Below are 23,330 nucleotides of genomic sequence, written 5' to 3'. Positions count from 1 at the left end.
ACTATATTTGGTGAGTTCAGAATTAGAAACCTTTACTCAGATATGTCTGTTTTACCTGAAGACAAATCTTCTACTTCTGGCTTGAAAAATAAGAGTATCGGTACTGATGTGATGATCTCTCACGCAGCTAAATAAACACTGGGACGTTGGGAGGCAGAGCAAGAAGAGCCCTGGCACAGAGAGTTTCAAAGCTCAACGCTGGAGTCACAACTCTTAAAACCAGCACCACGGACAATCTGCTGCAGTCACACTGAGCAGCCCCTTCTGCCAGTGGCAGGTGTCTAAAAACAAAGCACCTGGAGACACAAGGCAGCAGAAAGGGCAGGGAAGGAGCGGGGCTGAGACCCCTCCTAGAAAAAGGTCTCTCTGAAAGCTCTCTGACCATACTGAAGCCCATCCGAGTTACTGGTCAGGTCTGGAGCTTCCTACCTAGAGCTGATTGAGGCTAAGACAAAGTTTCATTTAGAGAAATTACACTTTAAAACCCTAAACTTGCTAGTCTGGGTTAACAATTCACCAGGCAAGGTGAGACCCCAGATTTTCCCTTCAATACTGATCTGATAATAAAATTAGCTGAGCTTTCTAGCAAGGGAGGGATTTCACTTGCATGGCACTACAGAATAAAATAATTAGGGAATATGTAATGTAATAACTCATTGGGATTTTTAATGAATCACATTAACACACTGGTTTTCATGCTGCTTTTACTCCAATCAGTCACTGGTATCAAGCAGCACAACCTGGTCTCATGGAAGGTGTCCCTGCCCATGGAAGGGGGTTGGAACCAGATGATCTTTAAGGTCCCTTCGAACCCAAACCATTTTAGGATTTTATGATTATCAAGTCATTTTCTCACCATCAGGTATTGGCAGACCTTTTAGCAAGCTGGAAAAAGCCCCTTTCCATTCTCTTTTGCAGCAGGCAGGTAAGGAAGCAAAAAGCAGTGCCATAATTTAAGAACAGAATATGGATTATCTGACAGCTGCTCTATCTAGGCATCATTTTCCTGATCACCTGATCATTGACGTTACTGTAAGTAGATGCTCTATCATTTTCCTTAAATTAATAAGAATTTCATCTCAAACAACTGGGGAATGTTTCAAAGAGTTTGCAGCTCTGTTTTCAGCCTTTTTATCTAAGCCATTAAAAATCAGAAGGGAAAAAACCCTAATGTGTCATTTAGCACAGGAGAAAAAGATGACTTATCAACACTTTTGGAATATAGATCTAAGGCTTACCTTGCCTTTTTCAGCCGTTTAAAGGAAATGCTTTTAGAAGTGCTACATGAAATTATTTAAACAGAAAAAGGCTTTTTATTTAATCCTGATACCCAAATGATTTTACCAGAAGTTGTGTTCTGATATAAATAATATTTGCACAGGTGAATCACGGAATCCTGACAAAACAGAATGTCAAGAAGAAAATGGATGTAAAATAAAAGTAAAAGCTAATACCTATGGCTACTGTAATTTAAGATATTTATAGAAAGAAAAAGATCAAGTATGATCATAGCTTCCTAAGACATTAAGAACTATCTCTAATTAAAAAACAAAACAAAACAAAACTATCAGTATAGGCAAGAGATGTTAATGTTAAAATATATATTCTTTATGAAATCTGAAATGCTCCAAAATTCCAGATGGTGAGAGGTAAGGATTTTTGCCTACTAACAGTCATTGAGATCTGCCAAATTTGTTAAAATTCAAATAATTTGACCCAAATTTGGATGGCTGGAAAAAACCTCCATGTTATATATGTATTTTCCACAAGAACAACTAGGAATCAAAAATTAAGTATCATCTCTAGATATTTACCAGTCTGCCTAACAGGGCTGCTCAAATTCTGCCACAAGATGAAATATTCTCTCTTAAACCAATAATTGGGCTTAAATTCCCCAGGAGACTTTTATCACTTTATAAATCATTCACTTTAACTTTTCCATACTTCTAAATTAATTTGTGACATGAGACGTTTTTGATGTCTATATATTCCCTTTAAAATCTTAGGTGGACTGTGATTTTGAACACAAAGTGAACACATCACTAGAAGGCACTAATATGGTATCTCCATTCTTTTTGAGACATTCCCCAGAGTCTGCCCTTCTTTTTTCCTGTATGGTTTGACAGATAATTTCTTGAGGAAAAAAGAGTCAGAAAAGGAAAAACACGACACCTGCATGTCCAATTTCATACCTCAGCAATCCCAGATGTGCTGGAAACGTTGAGTTTCCTAACATGTAACTTCCATTTCATATGCTGAGTAATTTATTTTTAGCCTATTTTAATGCTGGAGAGAATTGTGCTGCTCCTCTGCAGCTGATTAGAGTTATTCCTAAGTGGCTCTCAGCAGGCATGGAAATCAGAGTGAAAGGGATGAAGTACATGTCAGCTGAGGAGCCAGACAGTAAAATATTATGAATTAAAAATTATTTATTCAGAGATAAGGATGCAGACAGGCTTACATTTTCTACAAGCTCTAGGCCTAGGTTTGCTTCATTTTTTTTTTCTTTTGAAAAATTTTTGGATGTTTTGGATTTGTGCTGTTCTTAAAATCTGGACAAATAATGGAAGTGTTATCATAGAATCCTTTTTTCTTTTACTTTTTCTTCAAACTAAACTTGTATTTTTAGCAAATGAAAGTCACTGTCATTTGAGAAATGAGTTGGTAGACTCAGTGTTTCATTTCTAACAAATATTCCTATCACAGTAAGAAAATTCCACTGCATCTTGGTCAGAAGGCCAAGACTGAAGGAACGGGAGGCCTTTCAGGGCACAAGAAGCATTACCAGGTTGTGTAGGAAGATAACTCCATCCCATAGCCCGCAGATAAGAACAGCTCTCCAGTTACCTCTGCCTCCAACTTCCCATTATTGTTGAGTGATGATTCATTTCCAAGCCTTTTCCAAAACTGCTGTTTCTCATTAGTGAGAACACAAATGCTTTGTGCAGCAAAGCTGAAGTGCAGAAACTCGATGAGGTTCGTTTTTTGAATTTCCATCACTTGAGACAAAAAGTGCAGTTGATTTACATCCTCAGCTACAGCGAGTTGTCAGAATTAGCTGCATATTACTGCACCAAGCTCCCGTGTCAGCTGGGTTTTGTGGGTTGGCTTGCCAGCACCTCAGATCTAGTCCTTTGCATTGATTTTTTCTGTTTCACTATAAAGCAGCTTTCCCACTGTTTGATGGAAGGGAATGCAAAAATATGGTATATGCTGTATTTCTGATCTTTCTAAACCATAAATCAGAGCACAGAATATCTTTATGGATGATCCCTGTGCTAAGGTTTGCCACTTATCCTCATTTCTTTAAATGACAGATTTGTGGTTGGTTGTGCAAGGCGAATCTGTTTTTTAGAATTTCCAGCAGCTGAAATACGTCCATAGGGGACACAGCCAAGCTGCAACTCGTGCTCTGGTCTGTGAGCATAGAAGCAAGGCAGAAAAGAGTATTTCAGAGGTCAGAGCTGTGGACAGCATACTTCAACGCAGGGAGACTTTCTGAATACCTGTCAGTTTGGCCTCTGGGTACCAGGATTTGTTAGCTGGACAATGTTTCTCCATCAGGTGTAGATAAACTTTCCTAAACACATCAGTGTGATGGCAGATCTCACGTGTAGGACCCTGACTGGGATTACAAAGATATAACATTATGAAGGTATAATATTAATCCCTTCAGTTTTCAATCCATTTTAAATGGCTAACTTTGTATATACATCGCAGCACACTTTGTCAATTATAAGCCCACCTATATGTGAGGCAATCTTGCCCTTTCAATAACCATCCATCTTGTTTCCCTGTTTGTCCTTGTCACATCCTGTTTCCTTGGCCCAACTTCCACTCAAGCCAACTCCTCTTCTCCGAAACACAGATATATTTCTATGGAGTAAAAACAGTGGTGATTGTTTCAAAAGGCAGCGTGGAGAGAGCAACTCTGACATGGCAAGCAGAAACATCCAACACGTGTCAAGCCCCTTATCCACAGAGGACAAAGCAGCTGCCAGCTGTCAGTACTGATGTCTGCTCCAAAATTCCTGGTAAAGCAACTTTCTTTCTTGCAGGAACACCAATAATACTCTAGAAGCCTGGCTGATGAGATTGCCTGGGAAGGTGTTGTGCTAATTATAAAAAGGAGATGGTGGAAATGAGGAACAAATCTGTTTTTATTGAATGCACAAGGTGTTAAAAACTAAGAATACGGAATACAGAAAATTCTGTACTTCAGAAATTGTGTAGCAAAGGATGCATTTTATTTATACAGTTTGGGCTTGTTTGGTAACTCCTGGAATCTAGAGGGAATGTTGGATAAGAAATGCTGTAATTTCTGCTTATATCTCCTGTGTATAGGTACATATGTCAAAAGAAATGGGCAAAGGAACTATGGTATTACTGGATAATCCCTGATGGTATTTTATAAGTTGTTGGAAACTCAGGAGTAAATGATACCAAACATTTAAGCACAGACATGATGTTCAAGAAAGGACAGGACACGGCATTTAGCACCAGGGTCTAGTGGACAAGGTGGTGATCAGTCAAAGGTTGGACTTGATGATCTCAGAGGTCTTTTCCAACCTAAATGATTCTGATTTTGAAAGAGAAACCCCAGTTCAGTGCGTGCTGGGAGCACCAGTGACACTAGAGGTCAGCATGGGAGCATCTACATTTGCATTTTAGGCTGGGCTGGGATTGTGCTCTGCAAGTGCTGCTTCTGCTGCAGCCCCCAAGACTGAGACACCAGAGTTTGGACTCGGATTCCTTCATGGAAAAATGGGTTCTTGAACGACTGTTAAATGGTCATTCGGGCCACATGTCCTGATTAGATCTAGAACTAAACTCCCAGGACTCATATGGCTACTGCACCTGCTAATAAGGTGTATCCCAGGGCCATGGGGTGGGGGAATGCACAGAGGGGGCTAAGGAATGAAAAATCATCCTAGGACAATATTAAAAATGAGGCTGGAACTCAAGGAAAGGTACACTGAGGAGGCCAAGAGTTGAAAGACAGCAAGAATTACTTAGACACACTGACCCTGCCTTCATTTCAGTAGCATTTGTAAAATCTAAGAGTTCTCCAGGCACATTAGGGAGGAAGGAATAAAAAATTATAAAGTCAGACTGCAGTTAAAGATAACTATTTGCTTGAAAATGAATGCCTCATCTCAGTTATGAGCAATCAGATAATCTATAGCTCTGAATTCTGAAGGACATGGAGCATAAAATCACAAGTCTAACAGAGAACATTTTTGTAGTAAGTCTCTGAAGTTGGAGTAATACCCTGTGATGGAAGAAGAGCAAAGGGAAACATCTAAATTTAGGTAGGAGAAACTTTTTTTTCAATTTGCCCAGAACATTTTAGCAAAAAAAAAGAAAGGAAAAAAAAGGTATGTTTTAACACATTTAGGCATACAAAGACATTAAAGGATGGAATTGACTCATTACTGAACAACACAGGAAAACTGTCAGGGCAGAAAGAGTAAATATGTAACATTTGAATTCTGTGTTTGTGCAGGAAAAAAGCAAGATGTACTAATCTCATCTGAAGGAACACTCTCACTTGAAGATAATACTGGAAAATGTTAAAAGCACTTTTAAAATGAGATAGTACAAAGGTTTGGTGTGCAAGGATTTTTTAAAAGCAGGCAAAAGAATTTAGCAGATCAAAATAATGATTTTCTTTGTTGCTGTTCTTTTTCCATTAGATCTCAAAATGTCAAGGGAACTTCTTCAGACTGGAAGGCAGCAGGTCCTGTGCTGGTGCTATTAAAGGGCAAATGAGACAACCTGGTAATTAGAAGCCCATAAGCCTGGCATCAATCCCAGCAAAATAACAGAATAATTTCTACAAGACTCAAATAATGAAGGATTAAAGAAGGGAAACAGAATTAATGCAGTCAATATGACTATTTTTTTTGAAGAAGAAGAGAACCTGCCAAGCTGGCATGGTACCTTGGAAGAGAGTGCAGGAACCAGGTGCTGTTCTGTACTCCCCACTTCCAGACAACAGTCGGGATGGCAATAAAGTTCCCTGAAAATTGAACTTCTCTTAGAAGTGAGACTATACATCAGCATGACAAGAAACACCTGCCCACCAGTTTTACTGGGCATGTAGTGTTTAATTGTGGTTTGTTTTTTTCCAAGAACTATTCCTCTCTCTTTCATTCCTGGCATGCACATGACAAGCTGCTATTAAACGCGATTGTTCCAACTTAATAGCAAAGGGAAGCTGCTGGAAGAAATGTTCCTAAATCTCATTTATGGGAAAGAACTGTAACTGTGGGGCTGCTCTGAAAAAGGCTGAGTTTGAGCTTCATTTCCTCCACATTGAAATGGTCTACTTTTGAAATCATTACCATAAGGAAGTTCTGCTGCTCTGCAAAGCCCACGATGCAAATTCTTGCAACTGGCACAAGTTTGTGATGTTTCTCAGCTGATGTTCTTTCAGCCATCCCAGTAGACCTAATTTAATTTCTAATCATTTCACCATGCTTAACACATTTTTCTAAATTACTTCTGCATTTGTACTCAGAGGGAGTACTGGCTGATTTTTGCTTGTGAAGCTTTCCTCTTTCATTCCCATTGTTTCCTATGCAAAGGGGATGCAGCAAACGGCACAGAGCAATCCTGTCATCAGCTGCTTTCACTCCACGCCGTATTTCAATAATAATATGGCACATACTGTGCATTTCAGAGATTTCATAATCCCAGCTCCAACCTCTATCACATTACACAGAGGAGCACTGAACCTCTTTCTGGGTGCAGGGCAGTTTTTGAGACAGCCCAGCAAAATATGGGAGTGCCCAAGTTCACAGTGTCCATTTTATGCCTATTTAATTATATTTTCCTCTTTTTTAGAGTAAAAGAATGGTGTATTTAAATCCTTAACCATTATTATTCACACTGTGCCATAAGCAAATAGGAAAACAGTCAGAAGGTATGAAATAGCTATAAATTACTATGGTGTTTTGCCAGACACGTGGCCTAAGTTTTCATAATTTCACCTCAGAAAATTTGTAAGATGCTTCTGTTTATATTATTTTATTGCTTCCAACTTTGGTAATCCTTTTGTTACTCTTGTGACAATTCTTTTCTTAATTTTTGTTCTCCTTTGAATGCTCAAGGAAATTTTTGCTCAAAAAAAATCGTCATATATTAAAGCAGCTGTGTCACAGATTGAATTTACTTCCTGAAGTATTTCTCAGGAAGATCTTTAAGGATTTGTGACAGGTGTGGTTACCTTCTCTTCAAAACCACTAAAAAGATGCAAAATTTCTTTCATTTTTTAGAACTTCACTTAATGCCCTCCCCATAATTTTCTTCCAATTTGGAGATGTGCACAGCTCAAATTCAATACCGAGTTGTCATGACAGACTCAAGAGAGCTGTTTTTGATGACTTACTCATACAAAGCACATCTTTCTGAAGTCTTTCCGCCAAGTGGTTTTCCTGGAGGGCATTTAGAACAACTCACAGGTGGCTCTTCACCAGCTCATGTTGCACTGACTGAATTCACTGGTCTTCCAACTAATGAAATCACACTAAAATTCCAAATTGTGGTCCCCTTTTTACACCTTATTTTGAAAACTTCACTGCTCCTAAACTCGCCAATTTCAATCTCAATCCTCCTCTTGTTTAATGTACCTCCATCTTTAAATTTTATGTTCTCAAGCCCTTGAGGAGCTACACAACTGTTCTCCCTCTGTACTCAGAGTGTAAATCCGTTCTCTCCAAATATTGCATCTGGTTTTGCCTCCTCCTCTTTTCCTCTCTCAAAAGGGAAATAGAAAAGGAAGCATAACCTTTTCACACAGTGTTTAGTTATCTAGAGCAGTGTCCCTAAAGTCTCGCTCCCTCATTCTTTTCTAGTTTTCATATTTCAAAAGCTAACTTTTTGCCTCCTCTTCTGCTCGTCCCTCAAACTCTTTTCCATCTTACCACAGCTTCCACTAAAAACAATGAAATTAAAACGCCTCTCAAATATTAGAAATATTTCCTAATCCTTCCTACTCTGGAACTACTCTTACTCAGTGCATTCTGTTCCGTACTATCACATTTATACAGTGACTATATCTATATATACATAAAGAAAGTTATACCTTGTGGTTTATAATGACATTCATTAAAAAGCCCCATTTGTGAATGAATGATATGATGCATAAATTTCAGTGTATCATCTGTGCAATGCCAAGAGTTCTTAATCAATACAACAGAGATCTAAAGCATATCAATAGTTGATTTAAAACTGCATCCACTCCCAGAGAACATTAATTATATTCTCAGAGCTCATTTATAGTGAGCTTTTAATTAGAGAGGATGTCCTCACATCTTAATTCATAGCAGCAAAGAAACGATGAGATGGGAGGTAATTCTTAAAATAACATGCTTTAATGTAGATTTCTTTTTCTTTTATTATACCAGAACTGTAAAGACTCCTTGCTGAAAGTCACTTGTGGCAACATACATGTATAAGAAAGGAGGATTCTATTTCCTCTGCCATCAGTAAGGATGTATATGAGAAATCCCTCTAATGGATGCCTCCCCTAAAATTTAGAAAGAGGTAAACAGAAGGATCTTTATTGCTGTGAAGAGCTAAATGCATTGTATGAGTATCTCACACTGGGAGAAGACTGCCCAGTTTTTCTTTCATTATTTAATTGCTTAAATTAGCCACCTTCCCATACTTTAGGAAAATGATACACAGCATAATCCTTTACAAAATGTCCACACTCAGGTCTGTGCAAAAGCTTTTGCAGTGCTACCCAGCGTAGTCACTCAGAAGAAAGTCTGACTGCTCGGACAGTAAAATCTGCTTAATAAACCCACCTTTAGTTTTCAATTCAGCAGCTCAGCTTTATTCAATTCTCCCATTCCCAGTATTTCACAGACACACTGCTGTACAACACAATGCTGGGACAGACACGTGGCATTTGTCATGTCAGGAGTCAACAGGAACTTGATCTAATTACCTGCTTTGCTCTCACTGGCTTTGCACTGAACTTCTTCAACACATTCTGCAGGAAACCAGCCAATGTGTCCCCGGGTGCTGCCTTCCCAGAATCCACCTTCTCCAATGCTCAGAACTAAACAGAGAGAGACACAGGGAGCATTAAACTTCACCTTCTCCCATAAATACAAGATTAGATACACACTCAATAATAACTGAACATCATCTTGGTAAAAGCCCATGTGCAGTAACTCCAATGCTGGTACCCCAAAATGGGCACAAAGTAACCTTTAAATGTGACCTTCCCTGGTCTGCTTTCGTAACCTCTCTCCCAAATATGGTTTTTGTCACAAGTTTTCTTGGCCCTCACGCAATTCTTTCCATTTTCAATTTTCTCACTGATAAATGCATGGCTATACCACAACCAAAACTTTTGTCTTGCCTGTTCAAATGAAGCAAAAGTGCCGATCTCACTGTAAAACTGAATTCACATTGAAATGGATTTTAATAGTACATATTCTGATATCCCATATTTTTCCCACTTTCTGAGGAAACATGCTATTTTATTTAGTGTGCAGCTCCAGAGATTTGCAATGTCAAGGAATATGATTCAAGGGTTTGAGCACACAGCAAACACATGAACCTCCCACAGTGAGATAAACAAGGTAGATGCCTTTTGAAACATTTCAATGATTTTTCTCAATAGAAGATCATGACAAGATGGAGGAGAAGGATTTATCATCAGGAGAAAAAGCTTTATCCTGTAGTTCTAATTATCTTGATATTAATTCTAGGACTCAACAAGGACAAAAGCCTGCAGAACAATAAGGCATGTTTTTACTGATAAGCCATTGGAGGTGAATTATGGTAATGAAAGGACTCTAAATACTTGCCAGGTATTATGTTTAAATTAATATTACAGCAGTTTCCTACAAACCACTGTATATTTACTATATACTAGAAGAATACACATGCACTGTTAAAAAGATACTTTTTAATATTTTAAAGCAGCCCAATATTTGAAGCAGCCCAGTTCCATTCTCTGAGTGCCAGCTAAGCCCAAACTGCCCCTGATGAAAATCAAGACTAATGAGCCCAAGCACACCTTTGCTAACGTGTGCACATGGTTTCCAAGACCTGCAATAATGTCTCTGCAGGGTATTTCAACACAGGAGGGGTAATTAAGCTGATCAGAGCTACTTTGATAATCTCCACCACCAGCACTTTTTGCTCTTTAAAATCCTGGTCCCTGCCCGCCTGTGATTGAACTCGGTGTCAGTGGAACTGCTGTGACTCAGTGGCACTGAGTCTGAACTTAATTTGCACTATTGCAGGGCAAGATGGAAACCAAATAAATGGTAGCCCAACAAAAATAGTAAAAAAAATTATAGTAACATTAAAAAGGAGGTAAGAAATCTGTTTTGAGACACCAGAACCTCTAAAGGTGCATTTGAAAGGTTTGTTTCATCAATGCAATCTCAAACTATTTGGGGTGTTACTTACAGAGCACAGATATCTATTAACATGAATATTTGACAGCAAAATGTTTATAAATATGTCAGTTTTAAGCCTTTTAATGTGGTGTATTCCAAGAGACAGATTTCATGAAATGCACATTTACACACCACTCTCAGTAAGAAGTCCCAGGAAACATCCATTAAGGAAAAATCCTACACCTGGGTAGGTCCCAAATGCAATTTCTGAAACACTTTCCTGACATATATGGGGAAACCTATAACTACCCAGGGAGTGATGGGATAATGGGGGAGAGCACAAGCCTTGGATGACTCAAACAACAACTCTACACTGAATATTAAGCTGAATAAAAAAATTTTAGCAAGCCTTTTTTTTTTGTTTCCCTAACACCCGTAGACATTGTTATGAAAAGCAGAAAATATTTCAACTCTACACTTAAATGCAAGCAAAAATGAAGAAACCACGTTATAAAATATATATTTATATAAAAATATATATTATTTATTTTATTATAAATTATATATGTATTATATATAGCATATAATATAAAAATATTGATACATACTAGTTATTTAGTGATCTATTGTTTATTTTAATAAAAATCTGATATGGGGCATAATTAATGAAAAATATGTTGATCTAATTCTTAAAAATGTTTAAAACCTGTGCACATCAACACACAATCTGATAATTCAGTTACATAAAATAGAAGCCTGATCATTCTTCCAATATATATCCAAAATATGCAGAACAGTCAGCAGCTTCCAATATATTTTTAACAATGTAACCTCTGTTTACATCAGAATGCACTTCTTATATATGACATAAAGAACTAGGAAAACTTAATAACATATGCATATATCTGGAATTATGGTAGGATGCTACTGTACACTGATTTACCTTCAATCATAAAAGAGAGTGTAGGACTCCAACCAAAAGAAATATAAAAATGCTAGACAGTAAAAGATTCCTACTGCCAGTAATTAGGTTTTTGCTGCCTTTTTTTTTTGTTTTTTTTTTTTTGGGTTTTTTTTGAGGGGAGTTTTCAGCACTGAATCTCAGTCCTGATTTCACACCACAAACTGGGAAGATGATCAGAGCAAAAACTGAGAGACTGAGGCACATTTCCCTAATTTGGCATTTTAATAATCTGTCAGATTTGTTATTCTGATGCTCCAAACAGCATGGATATTCCTGTCTCTAAAAAGAGAGATGCACTGTGAGGAGGCCATGGAGTATTTCACACACATGGAGTAACAGGCAGTGGCAGCAGATCCAAATCAACACAGGAGAAGAAATTTGCTTTCTATCTGGGAGTGAGTGCAAGGCAAAAAGTGATCACCCCAGAGCAGAACCAGACCCACTTTAGACCATTATTGCATGAAATATTAAATATCAGCCATTACTAAGAGCAAGAGCAAAGGGAAAATATATGTAGTCCTGCCTGAAGATGTAACATCCATGGGAAAAAAGTGGAAGGGGAAACGAGGTGTTGCTGGAATGCAGTCACCCTTCACCACTCTGCTTCCAGTCAGTCTAAAGGATTACAATCTACCAGAAAAGGGCTCTGGACTTACCAAGGAAAAACATCATTATGGGGGCCAAGAAAAGAAGAGAAAGGCTGATGGAACTGCAAGAGGCACAAGGATGACACAAGAGAGATGAGGGATACTCAGGGGTACAAAGAGACAAATTGTTGGTGAGGTAAAGGATAAGCTCATAGTACTCAAAATGTAGAAGCTGAGATCTAGGTGGTTCTGCACTACTAAGAAAACTTGAAATAATCTTCAGATATCTCAGATATCAGACTATTGAATTAATCTTCTTCAGATGTGCCATTTATAAGAAATTCTGCAGCAAAAGCCAAGGCCAGAATAATCTAAATATAAAAACTCTCAACACTTTAGATACTCCAAGGTGGGTAACTGTAACTTAGAGGATAAGTAAAATTGTAATTTATCTTTTGTACCCATTAATGCTTTTTTTAGAATGAGGCTTCAATTTCTGTCTTCCATTTCCCAATATTGCTTAAGAGGCTCATTGTAACAGATAATTGGTTACCAGCAAGAGATTTTGTAATCAACATTTTCCCTTCTGAAGGACAGAACAATGGTAAATCAGAGGATAACTTTCCTAAAATTAATAATTAAGCGTTAGCATTTCAAGAAGTTTTTCCTTTTCTTTTAGTAAAAACAAATGATGTGATTGCTATGGCAAGAAGAGGTCAGAGTGTCTTTATATACAACATAATTTATAAATTATGAATAGAAGATGATGTTTTAACAGTAAAATTAACGTTCTAGTAACATCGTGAATCCTGGTATGTCTTTTCACAACAAGAATTATGTTCAACTCTGTGAACAAAACTTTGAATCAAAAGTGGAAAAATACTAAACAATGGAATAACAGGAAAACATGGATCCAGTCAGGATCTGATAATTTAATGTTTTTAAAGTATTATAATTTTTTAAAAGTATTTAAAGTATTATACTTAAAATCAGCCAGATTCTGCTTTGCCAAAGTCTAGAGAAATATACAAGAAAATTATATACGTATTTTACAATATTAGATACTAAAAAATTATAGAACAGAACATAGAATGTTTTGTCTTTTGCAACTTTTGTGAGTGCATTGGCAATGTATATATTGTAATTGGTATTAATATAACATACTAATCTCAAACTGCTTAATTAATATACTATAAAAACCACTTTAATCAAAAGAACATAGAGGTTGTATTCTTCCACATTATACCTCCCTTCATGATGCTACAATAAAGAAATATTGTTTCCCATTAAATTATGGTGACTACTATTTCTAAATTCCTTGAGATACTGAAATGTCAATGAGAGGATTATTCCAGGCAGCCTTACTTGCAAAAATGTCAATGAAATTTACAGCCAAATTCAGCCCAATGTTTTACAGCTGCTACAGGATGTACCTGAAATGTCTTTGTAACATCTAAATCAATTTTTGGTGCTCCTATAAACTTAATTTTTCTTTCCTGGGAAAATAAATTATTATATGGATTGGGAATGAGAGATCATGTTCTGGAAAAAAAGAACATTTCTACAACGAGGAGAAAAAAAGGACAAATTACCAAAATGACAGCAAAGTGTCCCTCCATTCAAACTGCAGCATGAAATGGTATTTACCTTCATCCCATTGTTCTGCTATTCATAAAAAATGCCATTTACCTATTGAAATACAAAGGGATTTCACCTGAATTTTAGCTAAGCAAGGGTTCAGTGTAAATCTGAACTCTGGTTATGTGTCTTGACATAACCATCTTCTAGATTTGTTTTTTTAAACTAAAGTAAGTTTTTAATTTCCAGTGGACACAAACCTAAGTTCTTTACCTCAGAATAATTAGTATAATAACTTGGGCTTTCCTCTTGTTGAAATCTCTGCTGTGTGATATAATTTTCAAAATTATTTGACTTTGGAAGGAGAGCTTTCAAATGACAATTGTTGCAAGAATACTTATTTCAATGATAAAACCAATTTTGCTTGTAACAGCCCCTGAAGTATCTACAACTTAAAAACATATGCTCCTCACCTTGAGTTGTAATGACAACTTATTTCCTAAGTATAGGTAGAAATTTAAACAAAAAATCAGCGTGGGATCTGGTTTTGCTGTATTTACTACCAGGTAAATCAAAAACACCATCGAGAGACAAGAACTTCCAGGTGACAGTTCTTAATCTTGCTGTCTCTTAAGAGAGAGAGTTTTCTTACTCTGTTTCTTTCTCTACCTCTACTTGTTCCTGATAGCAATTCCTCCCTCCCTGCCTGTGATTAATGATGGGCAGGATCTCTCCTGACCAGTTCTGGCTTCCAAAGACTTAATCAAGAGAGACTGACATATCCTGGGGTCAGTGCAGCGGACTGGGGTGGAAATCATTGCCTATCACCCTGATGACAACCATTTTAAATGCTCCAGCGGGCAAAAAAGTGACTGTGCCCCAACTGCCACGTAGGAAATGTTCCTGTACAGCCCATGTACAATCTGGAAGGAAAACTTCTTGTATCTGTAGTTAATGATTCTGTCTAATTGACCTGAGCAGTCAAATTGGACTGTGGCTCCACAGACATTTCTTTTGGTGGAGAAGGAAATTCAGCAGTTCTTTCCCACCTCGGGCTATGAAACCTCACAGAGAAACCAAATTAGGGAAATAACAGTGACAGAAAATACTCCTCACCTTTTGAACAAACGTTTAACTCCCAGTTTTGCCTCCAAAACAAAAGCGTGATCCAAATGTGGCTTCAAGGAATTAACCTTTGTGTAATCCAAGTGATTCTGCTGTTTACCTGAAAAACTACCTTATCTACTTTACCCACAATCATCTGACTTCTCCCAAGTGTCTCACTGCCGTACCCTGAGCTCTCTGCACATCTCTCGCCTGTGTCCTGTCCATCTCAGGCTTTGGGTGCCTGTTACCAGCCCAAACCACGGCGGCCACAGTCAGAGTCAGACTAGATCCTGAATTAAAACAGCTTTTCATCTTTTAGCATCCCTAATTTCTCAAGAAAGGGGTGGTGCAGACAAGCAACATTCAGGAAAAGGACCTTGGGATGAGAAGATGACAATGACTACTAACAGAGCAACCACTCACTGCATCAAAATCAACAAACACAGTAATCTGCACATAACCCTCTAGATCTGAGGCACTACGGCTCAATTGAAATAGAAATGAGTGAGCTCTGTTGTTCAGCATTTGGCCCTGTGGGGTTTTGTTCCCTTTTTATCTTTACCAACAACTTTCTATGAATATTGTCTTTTCCCTGTTATTTAGGTGTCTGTTAAACAGTTTTGAGGAAGTCAAAGAGAGAGAAAAAGAGGATTAGAAACAAATCTTATGCACTGATTTGAATTTTGATCGGAAATTCAAATGAAGCGTTACAAAAATCCATCTGTTTGTAAGGCTGATCACCATCTCTGCTGAGGAAAATGCAGACAGAGTCAAATATGCTTTTCTCCACTGTGATGCACAAACTTCAGATCAGGAGGATGTAGAGCAGAGAGAATTAACTGAGAGGAGGTCCCAAACCAGCTTATATGTAAGGCTGTACTGTTGTGTTGGTCTGTGTTAGTGCACTCAGATGACATCATTGACAGCTCCTGGTACTCTGTCTCCTGAATATTTCAGTCCAGTTGCTCACTGCTCAAGAAAGGCTGTCTTAAAGTAGCCAAGAGTGAAGACAGCAGGGATTTGTGGATGCTTTTACATCCTAATCACTTCCTCACAGCCTCGAAAGCAAAGCCAGCTCTCCTGCTGGAGCAGGAGCAAGGCCACGTCTTTGTTACAGCACTTCGATAGCACTACTCTCTCCTGCTCTTCAGGTACAAGCAACCTGAAGAAATGAGTTGGGATATTATCTGTGACAATTCATAATTTATTGTGTTATGAATTTAAATCAAACCAATCAAGTCAGGAGACAGTAAGGAAGCAAAACAGACCAATGAATCTGGGTAAGATTAGTATTCCACTTCATATTCATTCCATCCTTCACATGAGAGCAGCAAATCAATACTTATGCAAACCTCTTAGGTTAAATTTTGCTGCCACACTTATCCACACGAGGTACAAAATGCTCTTGGAGAAACAAAACAGCATTTCTGAGGCTCTTCCCTTTCCAGGATTTTATTTACTAATCTAACAAGCACAAAAGCCTGGGGACCAACTTTCCTTCTGCCCACGGGCACTGCCTGTTGGCAATATCTTCAAGCACAGCAGGGGCTTAATAATCTTTCTTTTTCAAAATGACTTACAAGTAGATTTCATGAGAAATTAAAATGTTAGTGATACATTTGGATTGCCCTACTGGCTGAGATCATGCTGAAATAAAAGCAGTGTCACAAGGGTCAATATTTCTAATGCTGAGAACGACTGACTTCCTGCCCAGAACAGATGCTTGAATCACTGCTACTGAATTACTACTGCTTCTCTGACCCTGAGGAACGCAGCTCAGAGCAGATCTTGGCTGTGGTAAACTCTGCTCCGATGTGCAGATTGTGCTTGCACAGGAGGCATCTCACAAGGTTCACGAAAAAGTCTGTTGAAGCATATTTGAGATACTGAAATAACTCCCCATTTTTCTAGGTACTAAGCACTAGAAAAGTTGTTTAATCACAGTAAGAACTAAAGAAACTGATCATTTACCACAACTAGCCTGTATTCTGTTTGGTTCCCAAGTGAAAGACAGGAGGTAGCAATACCAGGGCAGGAAACAAAAATATACAGGTGGACAAACTCTACTATAAGCAGGTTGAGGTGGGGGGATTCTCCCCCTGTGCTCTGCTCTCCTGAGACTCCACCTGGAGTGTTGCATCCAGGTGTGGAGTCCTGAGCACAAGAAAGACATGGAGCTGTTAGAGCAGGTGCAGTGGAGGCCATGAAGGTGCTCAGAGGGCTGGAGATCTCTGCTACAGAGAGACCCTGAGAGAGCTGGGGTTGTTCAGCCTGGAAAAAAGAAAGGGCTGTGGAAAACTCACGGCAGCCTTTCAGCACCTAAAGACAGCTTATGTGAGAGAGGGAAAGGCCTATCAGAGAATCACAGAATGGCTTGAGCTGGAAGGGGACCTTTTTCCACAGGGAGATAGGGCAGGACAAGGGGGAATGCTTTCAAACTGACAGAGCGTGGCTTTAGATTGGATATCAGGAAGAAATTCTTCCCTGTGAGGGTGGTGAGCTACTGGAAGTGCTTGCCCAGAGAATCTGCAGCTGCCTCAACCCTAGAAGCGTTCAAGGCCAGGTTGGACAGGGCTTGGAGCAACCTGGGCTAGTGGAAGGTGTCCCTGCCCGTGGCAGGGAGGGGGCAAATGAAGTGGTCTTTAAGGTCCCCTCTAACCCAAACCATTCTGGGATTCAATAAAAAAAATAGCTGTGAGACCACTTGATTTCCAGTGTAATAGCTGAATTTAGGAATGCAAAAGCAGATTTAAATTAATTTTACAGATACTTTATATACATGTGTGTGCATCTGGATTGCAGCGTATTTGTTGCTATGGGCTTTCACATAGAACAAAGAAAATAAAAAAATAAATTAAAATTGTTTCAGTGACTTCATTTATGTGAAAACATAGGATTAGGATACTTCTGGTACAAACAAAGATATAAGATTTATTTTTACAACAGCCATGGCTCTTCTCTCAACAGTGGAGACACACAGATGATGTCAGTGTGTATGACTAACAACTAAAAATAAAGCAGGTATTTTGGTACAGGCTACGTAACATCCTATTAATACAAGACCATTTTAGTTTAAAAACAATGTTTAGTTTACATTTCCTTTGAACTTTGCCCATTCACAGATTTCTCTGAGCAGCTTCCTTGTATCATGTACTGTGAACTATTGTCACTCATGTACTTCTACCAGTTTTAGAAAGGAAAAAAAGTCACTTCCTCTCCATCTGATGAAAACACTTTTCATCAAGAGTTTAGGAATCCATCCCTCTCTCTGTGACCCTTCTAATTCTACCAAGTTAAAAAAGAAAATCCATAAAAACATTTCCCAACTAATCCCTTTCTCTAATATGTTGTTCTGGTTTTTATCCCCGTAATAAATGCCTTGCTACATCTTAACTGTGATTAGTCTCATGGGATGAACATGTGATGAGCATCTCCCCAGGTTCAGACTGAACACGGGTCAGAATCCCACAGCAAGTGCCGAGACACATCTGAATTCCACAAACAATCCAAGAAGGCATCAGTGTATTGTAAGAGCAGTGCAGTTACCAATTTGGCAGAGGAGAGGGGCTAAGACAAAGCTTTTGTTTTTCAAAGGTGAGGGGAAAGTGTTTCCAAAGTGAGTAAAAACTGAATTCCGTGGGATTTATTGTTCTTTCTTTCCTTTCAAGCACTGCACACAGCAAGTTGCTTCTCTGGTAACCTGGGCCAGGGGCTCACCACCTTCACAGGAGTGAATTTCTTCTTAAAATCTAGGCTTAGTCTACCATCTTTCAGCTTAAAGCCATTCCCCCTTGTCCTATCACTACACTTATTCTCTATAAATAATTACATTTTTACTGGAACAGGGACAGGAATCCAGGTTTAACTGGGCCTGGATTTTTGACACAAATGCTAGCTTTGAGTGGCTTCTTCAACACTGTTACACAACTGAGACCTTTTTAAAGTATCACTGTCTTTTTGCCTGAACTCTTTTTTCTCTACATGACCTTGCTGTGTTCATTCTGACATATTTTTTCGTGGTAACTGAGGAACCATTGGCATGGTAACATAAAATAGGATTTAATCTGGTTCTGGAAGTTTCTCCTTTGATAGCACTGAGAGTGTCATACAGTGTCCCAGCCCTGCCATGCAAACAGCCTTAAATTGTGTTTCACAAGATTTAATCCTAAGCAGGAACTCTGAAATTCCCTATATAGACTTGTTCTTTTTCCAAACTCCCCAAAAGCAGGCTGACATCTACAGAAACCTCACTAGGCTTTACTGCAGCAAAGTTCTCTAAAATGATTTAAAACAAACATACCTGGAAAAGCTAGACCTCTACCAGATTTTAATTCTAAGTGCAAACCATATTCTTGAAGCTGAAAAAATAACCCCTGCAGGGATGATTTTATGTTGGATGGGCAAGTTCCCCTTTTGCTAACCATAATAATTAATTTACAGGTTTTCTTCAACAAACTTTCATTTTCCTCAGAAATAATAATTAAAAACAAAACAAAACCAAACCAACAAACAAAAACATGAACCCAAAAACAACAGCCTTAATCTCATTTTCTGTTTCAGCATTCTGACATCCATTGGTTGCTGCCCCCACAAAAATCCTTGGTCTCACACTTACATCAAACCACCGTAAGAAAATTTGAGAAGTGGACTAATTACTTCTTGCAATGTTTTCCAGTTACTATCATAACAACTTAGAACCGAGGGGCCCTGAATTAACTTTTTAAAAATATTAAACTCTTCCTTGAAATTGAAATTTAAACTCTTTATTCTTGGGATATTTTTGCATATAATAGTCTCCAATCCCAATGCAAACCAGTAGTCAGATGATGAATACTTCTAAAAAATTCAACAGTTTCCTCTTCTGCCAGGACATACAGCCTGGACTGTCTGTTGCCCTGTTCTAGTGAGAAGAATCTCTGTTGGTCTTACATCCTCTACAGAACAAACATATTCCTGCATAATTAAATCCAACAAGAACACCTCTGTGTACAAGATCCCCCAAAGAATAGATGATGGTGCTCAACAGCACTCATTCTTTGTCTTTTGACACTTGGTTAATCCCCATAAACACACTCAGAAGGTTATTTACTACCGCTCATCCCCCCAAAATGTCATCCTTTGAAGGTACCTGCAATTTTTCCTGCTACAATCAAATTCCAGAGATTACAAATAAGCAAAGAGCTCTGGGGTGTGCTTAAGTCTCTGGTTTTGTTTTGTTTTTAATATTTTGTTTTCTACTATATGCAACATTTTTTTCATTTTCATGTAATTGCCCAACAAGCATCTTTCTCAACTGCCTTGTTCCTTCACCCTTCCAGTGAGCTCCAAACTCTACACATAAGACCCCGGACCTTCCCACTTTAACCCAAGACCCAGTGTCCTTTCTAGAGGAGTGAAAACATCACATTTGCTTTTAATTTGCTTTATACTGTTGCATGACACTTACTCATAATGTAACTTTACCTCTCTCTAGATCATACCCATTCTTTTGACACCTGAAGGCTTTTAGGAAGTTACTCTGCATTACTTCTGCATTTCTTCTCACACACTGGATGCCTGCAAAGCTGGTTCCCAAACATGCAGAGCTGTCAAATTTGGTATTTGGCATTCCCAAGCAATTCTACAACCTCGGAGTTTGTCTTCTACTGGACTCTAGCCTAGATAACTTCCATTCATTGGGAAATTATACTCACTACTTCCTACCTGATCAGGGAACAATCTTGAGAACAACAAAATTACCTTTTCAGCCCTACAGACTCTCCTGAGTTTAACCTTCCTCCTTCATCCTTGCTTTTAAAATGAATCTTGCACATGTTTTATCTTCAAGTGCAGTGTTCTTCAGAGTTCTGTCCTACACTTTTTGAGTTAACAAAAATTATTAAACCCACAAACGCTTCAGAATCAGTACATCCAAAAATAAAAATGCAAAAATACCTTCTAAGGGCTCCCTAGTTTTTTTCCAACTACTTTTTGCAGGCTCAAGGGAGGAGATATTTGAAGTTTTCCTTTGTGAGATAAGTAGTTTCCATTACAAGAAAATTTGCAGCAGCTTAACACTTTTATTTAGGACACTGAATTTATTCCCTTTTGCTTGATTTCCATAACTGTTGTTTGATTTGTATGCCTTAAAAAAAGACCACTTTTTATTCCATGACTAGTTTTACCTGGACATGCAAAATCAGAGCTGAAACTGCATCACACCTCACCCTCAGGAAGGTGAGTCTTGTAAACCACATCAGCCAATTTCTCATCTGTATGGGGATGTACTTACTGCCTTCAAAATAACAACACAGAGTTTGGCCTCGATGCAAGCACAGTCTTAGCTGGGGAAGAGCCCCAGTGGACAGAAATTCAACATGCCCCACCACGCTTCCTCCACAAAGTGTTTCCAGCAGGTTCTGCCTACCTGCTCATACTGAGTCTCATGAGGGGACATTTTCTGCTTAGCCAATAAATTGTTCCATGAGGAAAGGGCTTTAAACAGAGTTGCTCTTACCCCTGTTTCCTTGCTGAGCTGTTTACAGCCTTTCAAAGCCCTGGAGTGGTCACTCTGTAATGACTACAGAAGTATATGATGTGCTCTGGGTAAGAGACAATGCTGCTATTACTGCACAAACTTCTGAATTTTTAGGAGGACATGGAAGTTAAAATGGTGGCTAAATATGCATTGGTTCCGAAACACAGCTAGGAGCAAAATACCCTGTAAAGAAACAAATGCAGAAAAGCACTTCTATTGAACAGGTTATTTCCCCCCTAAAATAGAATTTTGTTACACAATTTCCATCTAGCAGAAGAAAAATGCGTATTCAAAATTAACCAGGTACTCACCTTTGACTCTGTCTCCTTTGTGCAGGTGAATTTCCCCTTCCCCTTGAGGTTGATATGGCTTTACTACAATAAAAAGTCTTCCAGGTACAGCACTGTAAAGCTTCCGTTTGGGACCCTGATAATCCAAGGCAGACAGTGTATCCTTGTTGGCACTAGGACTGTAAATGGCACTGGAAATTGAAATTAAACATCATTAACAGCTTATTTAAAATGGGAAAGTTAATCATTTACCATCACATTAGCAGGATTAAATTAAGCAAATTAATTGTCTTCCAGTAAGACATCTAACCCTGCAGAAAAAATACACAGTTTTCATAACGAGCAGAAGCTTTTAATGGTTGGTATCTTTCAATATGAAACATGATCAATATTCACCTGACTATAATGTCCTAGAACAGAAAACACACAACATTAAAGTTTTTAGTTGTTCTGCAAATTAAGCTTGCACATTCACAGAGCCTACTAAAATTTAAAATTTGTATGCAAATCATACATTATCAGCACCTCAATTTGTCAGAATGACTTGAAAACCTCAGTATTTACAATTATTGTTGGGAATGGATATCTCTGAGTGAACAAGTGAGACAACTGAATTATTAACTAAATGGACTGAATAATCAGGTTACTTCATCACTCCAAGGCCTGGAGCTCAATTTAGACCATGCACAAACCATGGTGCTTATGGCAAATATTCTCCAAAATACCACTTTTTCTTGATGGCAAATACTAACTCACTCAATGACTTCAGAACAAGCCACAGCTCATCAAGCAACACACTTATGGTGTATAAAGAAGAAATTATTGAAAGGTGGTGAAAAATGCATAAGATCATTACCAAACCTCTTGAAAAACAAATGAACTGTCAAAAATATACAAAAAGAGGCAAATATTAAAGAGAGTGAGAAACCTATAGGAGATAACATAACAAACTTGCAGTACACTGCTATTCAACTTTAAAAAAAAACAGCATTAAAACCTGAGGTCTTACACAGAAAGTCTGAAACCAGAAAATAATTCATGAGAAAGGAGAATATTAATAAAGATTTATAGGAAAAAAACCCAGTATACCAAAGGAAGAAAACTGTTTTAATGGTGATTTAGCATTTTAACACTTCCTTTCTGGTAAGAAAATATCTCAAACTGCTTTAAGCAAAGTGAAATAAAAGGGCTGGAGTTTGCTGGGTTTTCACCCTTTTTGGTTTTTTAAACCAATCTCCTACTAGAAAAGGAGTCAATAAGTCAGTGGATGCAGAAGAACTCGAACGGGGAACAGTTCTGTTTTCCTGCTGTAACTTCTTCACCGTTTGGAAGAGCATCCCCTTTTCACCTTGTTCTGTTCCTCCACTACTGTGAAGAGGTGCTAATAATGATATTTAGGAGTTTAACAGTGAGTTCTGGTTGCATATCTATGAAGGATTTTGCATCAGAAACCTCAGCCAACTCTCCCAGTCGTTTATAGAAAGACTGGGAAAGATGACGTTTGGTTTTCAGTTCTTTGCTCTGTTTCTTTTTCCTTGTAAGTGAAGGAACAGTCATCACCATAAAAAAATGCAGATCTATAAAGTGTTGCTACATATCCAATTTCCACTTGCATCAAGCTGTGTTTCTGCCTTGTCTGGTAGCAGCTATTCTCCCAGCATCTACTTCAACTGCTATCACAGAAGATACATTCATTTTCTCTCTTACTGAAGGAGAAAAGGGAAATGACACATTTAACCCACACAACGAATGCATAACTTCTCATGTAACAGGCCCACTAATGGGAATCAGGGCTGCAGTGTGCGGTAGATGATTTTTTAAAATAAACGATCTTTCTTTTCCCCAGCTTGGATTCCAAGCCCAGCAAATCCCATGCCAGGAAGAGCAGGAGAAGGATTCAGAGATTTCGGAAGATGT

The 23,330-nt window shown here is 38.3% G+C and overlaps 1 protein-coding gene across 1 annotated transcript in view; it reads right to left on the bottom strand.

The window, feature by feature from the left end:
* The window catches only part of SHANK2 (SH3 and multiple ankyrin repeat domains 2), a 297,119-nt gene that overhangs the window by 158,878 nt on the left and 114,911 nt on the right, over positions 1-23,330 (bottom strand). The window contains 2 exon segments of the mRNA XM_050334887.1: positions 8,960-9,073; positions 21,435-21,604. Coding sequence (XP_050190844.1) covers positions 8,960-9,073; positions 21,435-21,604 — 284 coding nt within the window.

Source organism: Myiozetetes cayanensis, unplaced genomic scaffold (assembly GCF_022539395.1).
Source record: "Myiozetetes cayanensis isolate MyiCay16 unplaced genomic scaffold, myiCay2020 scf6-25, whole genome shotgun sequence".
NCBI classification, from domain to species: Eukaryota; Metazoa; Chordata; class Aves; order Passeriformes; family Tyrannidae; genus Myiozetetes; species Myiozetetes cayanensis.
This window is presented reverse-complemented; position numbering and strand designations above follow the sequence as displayed.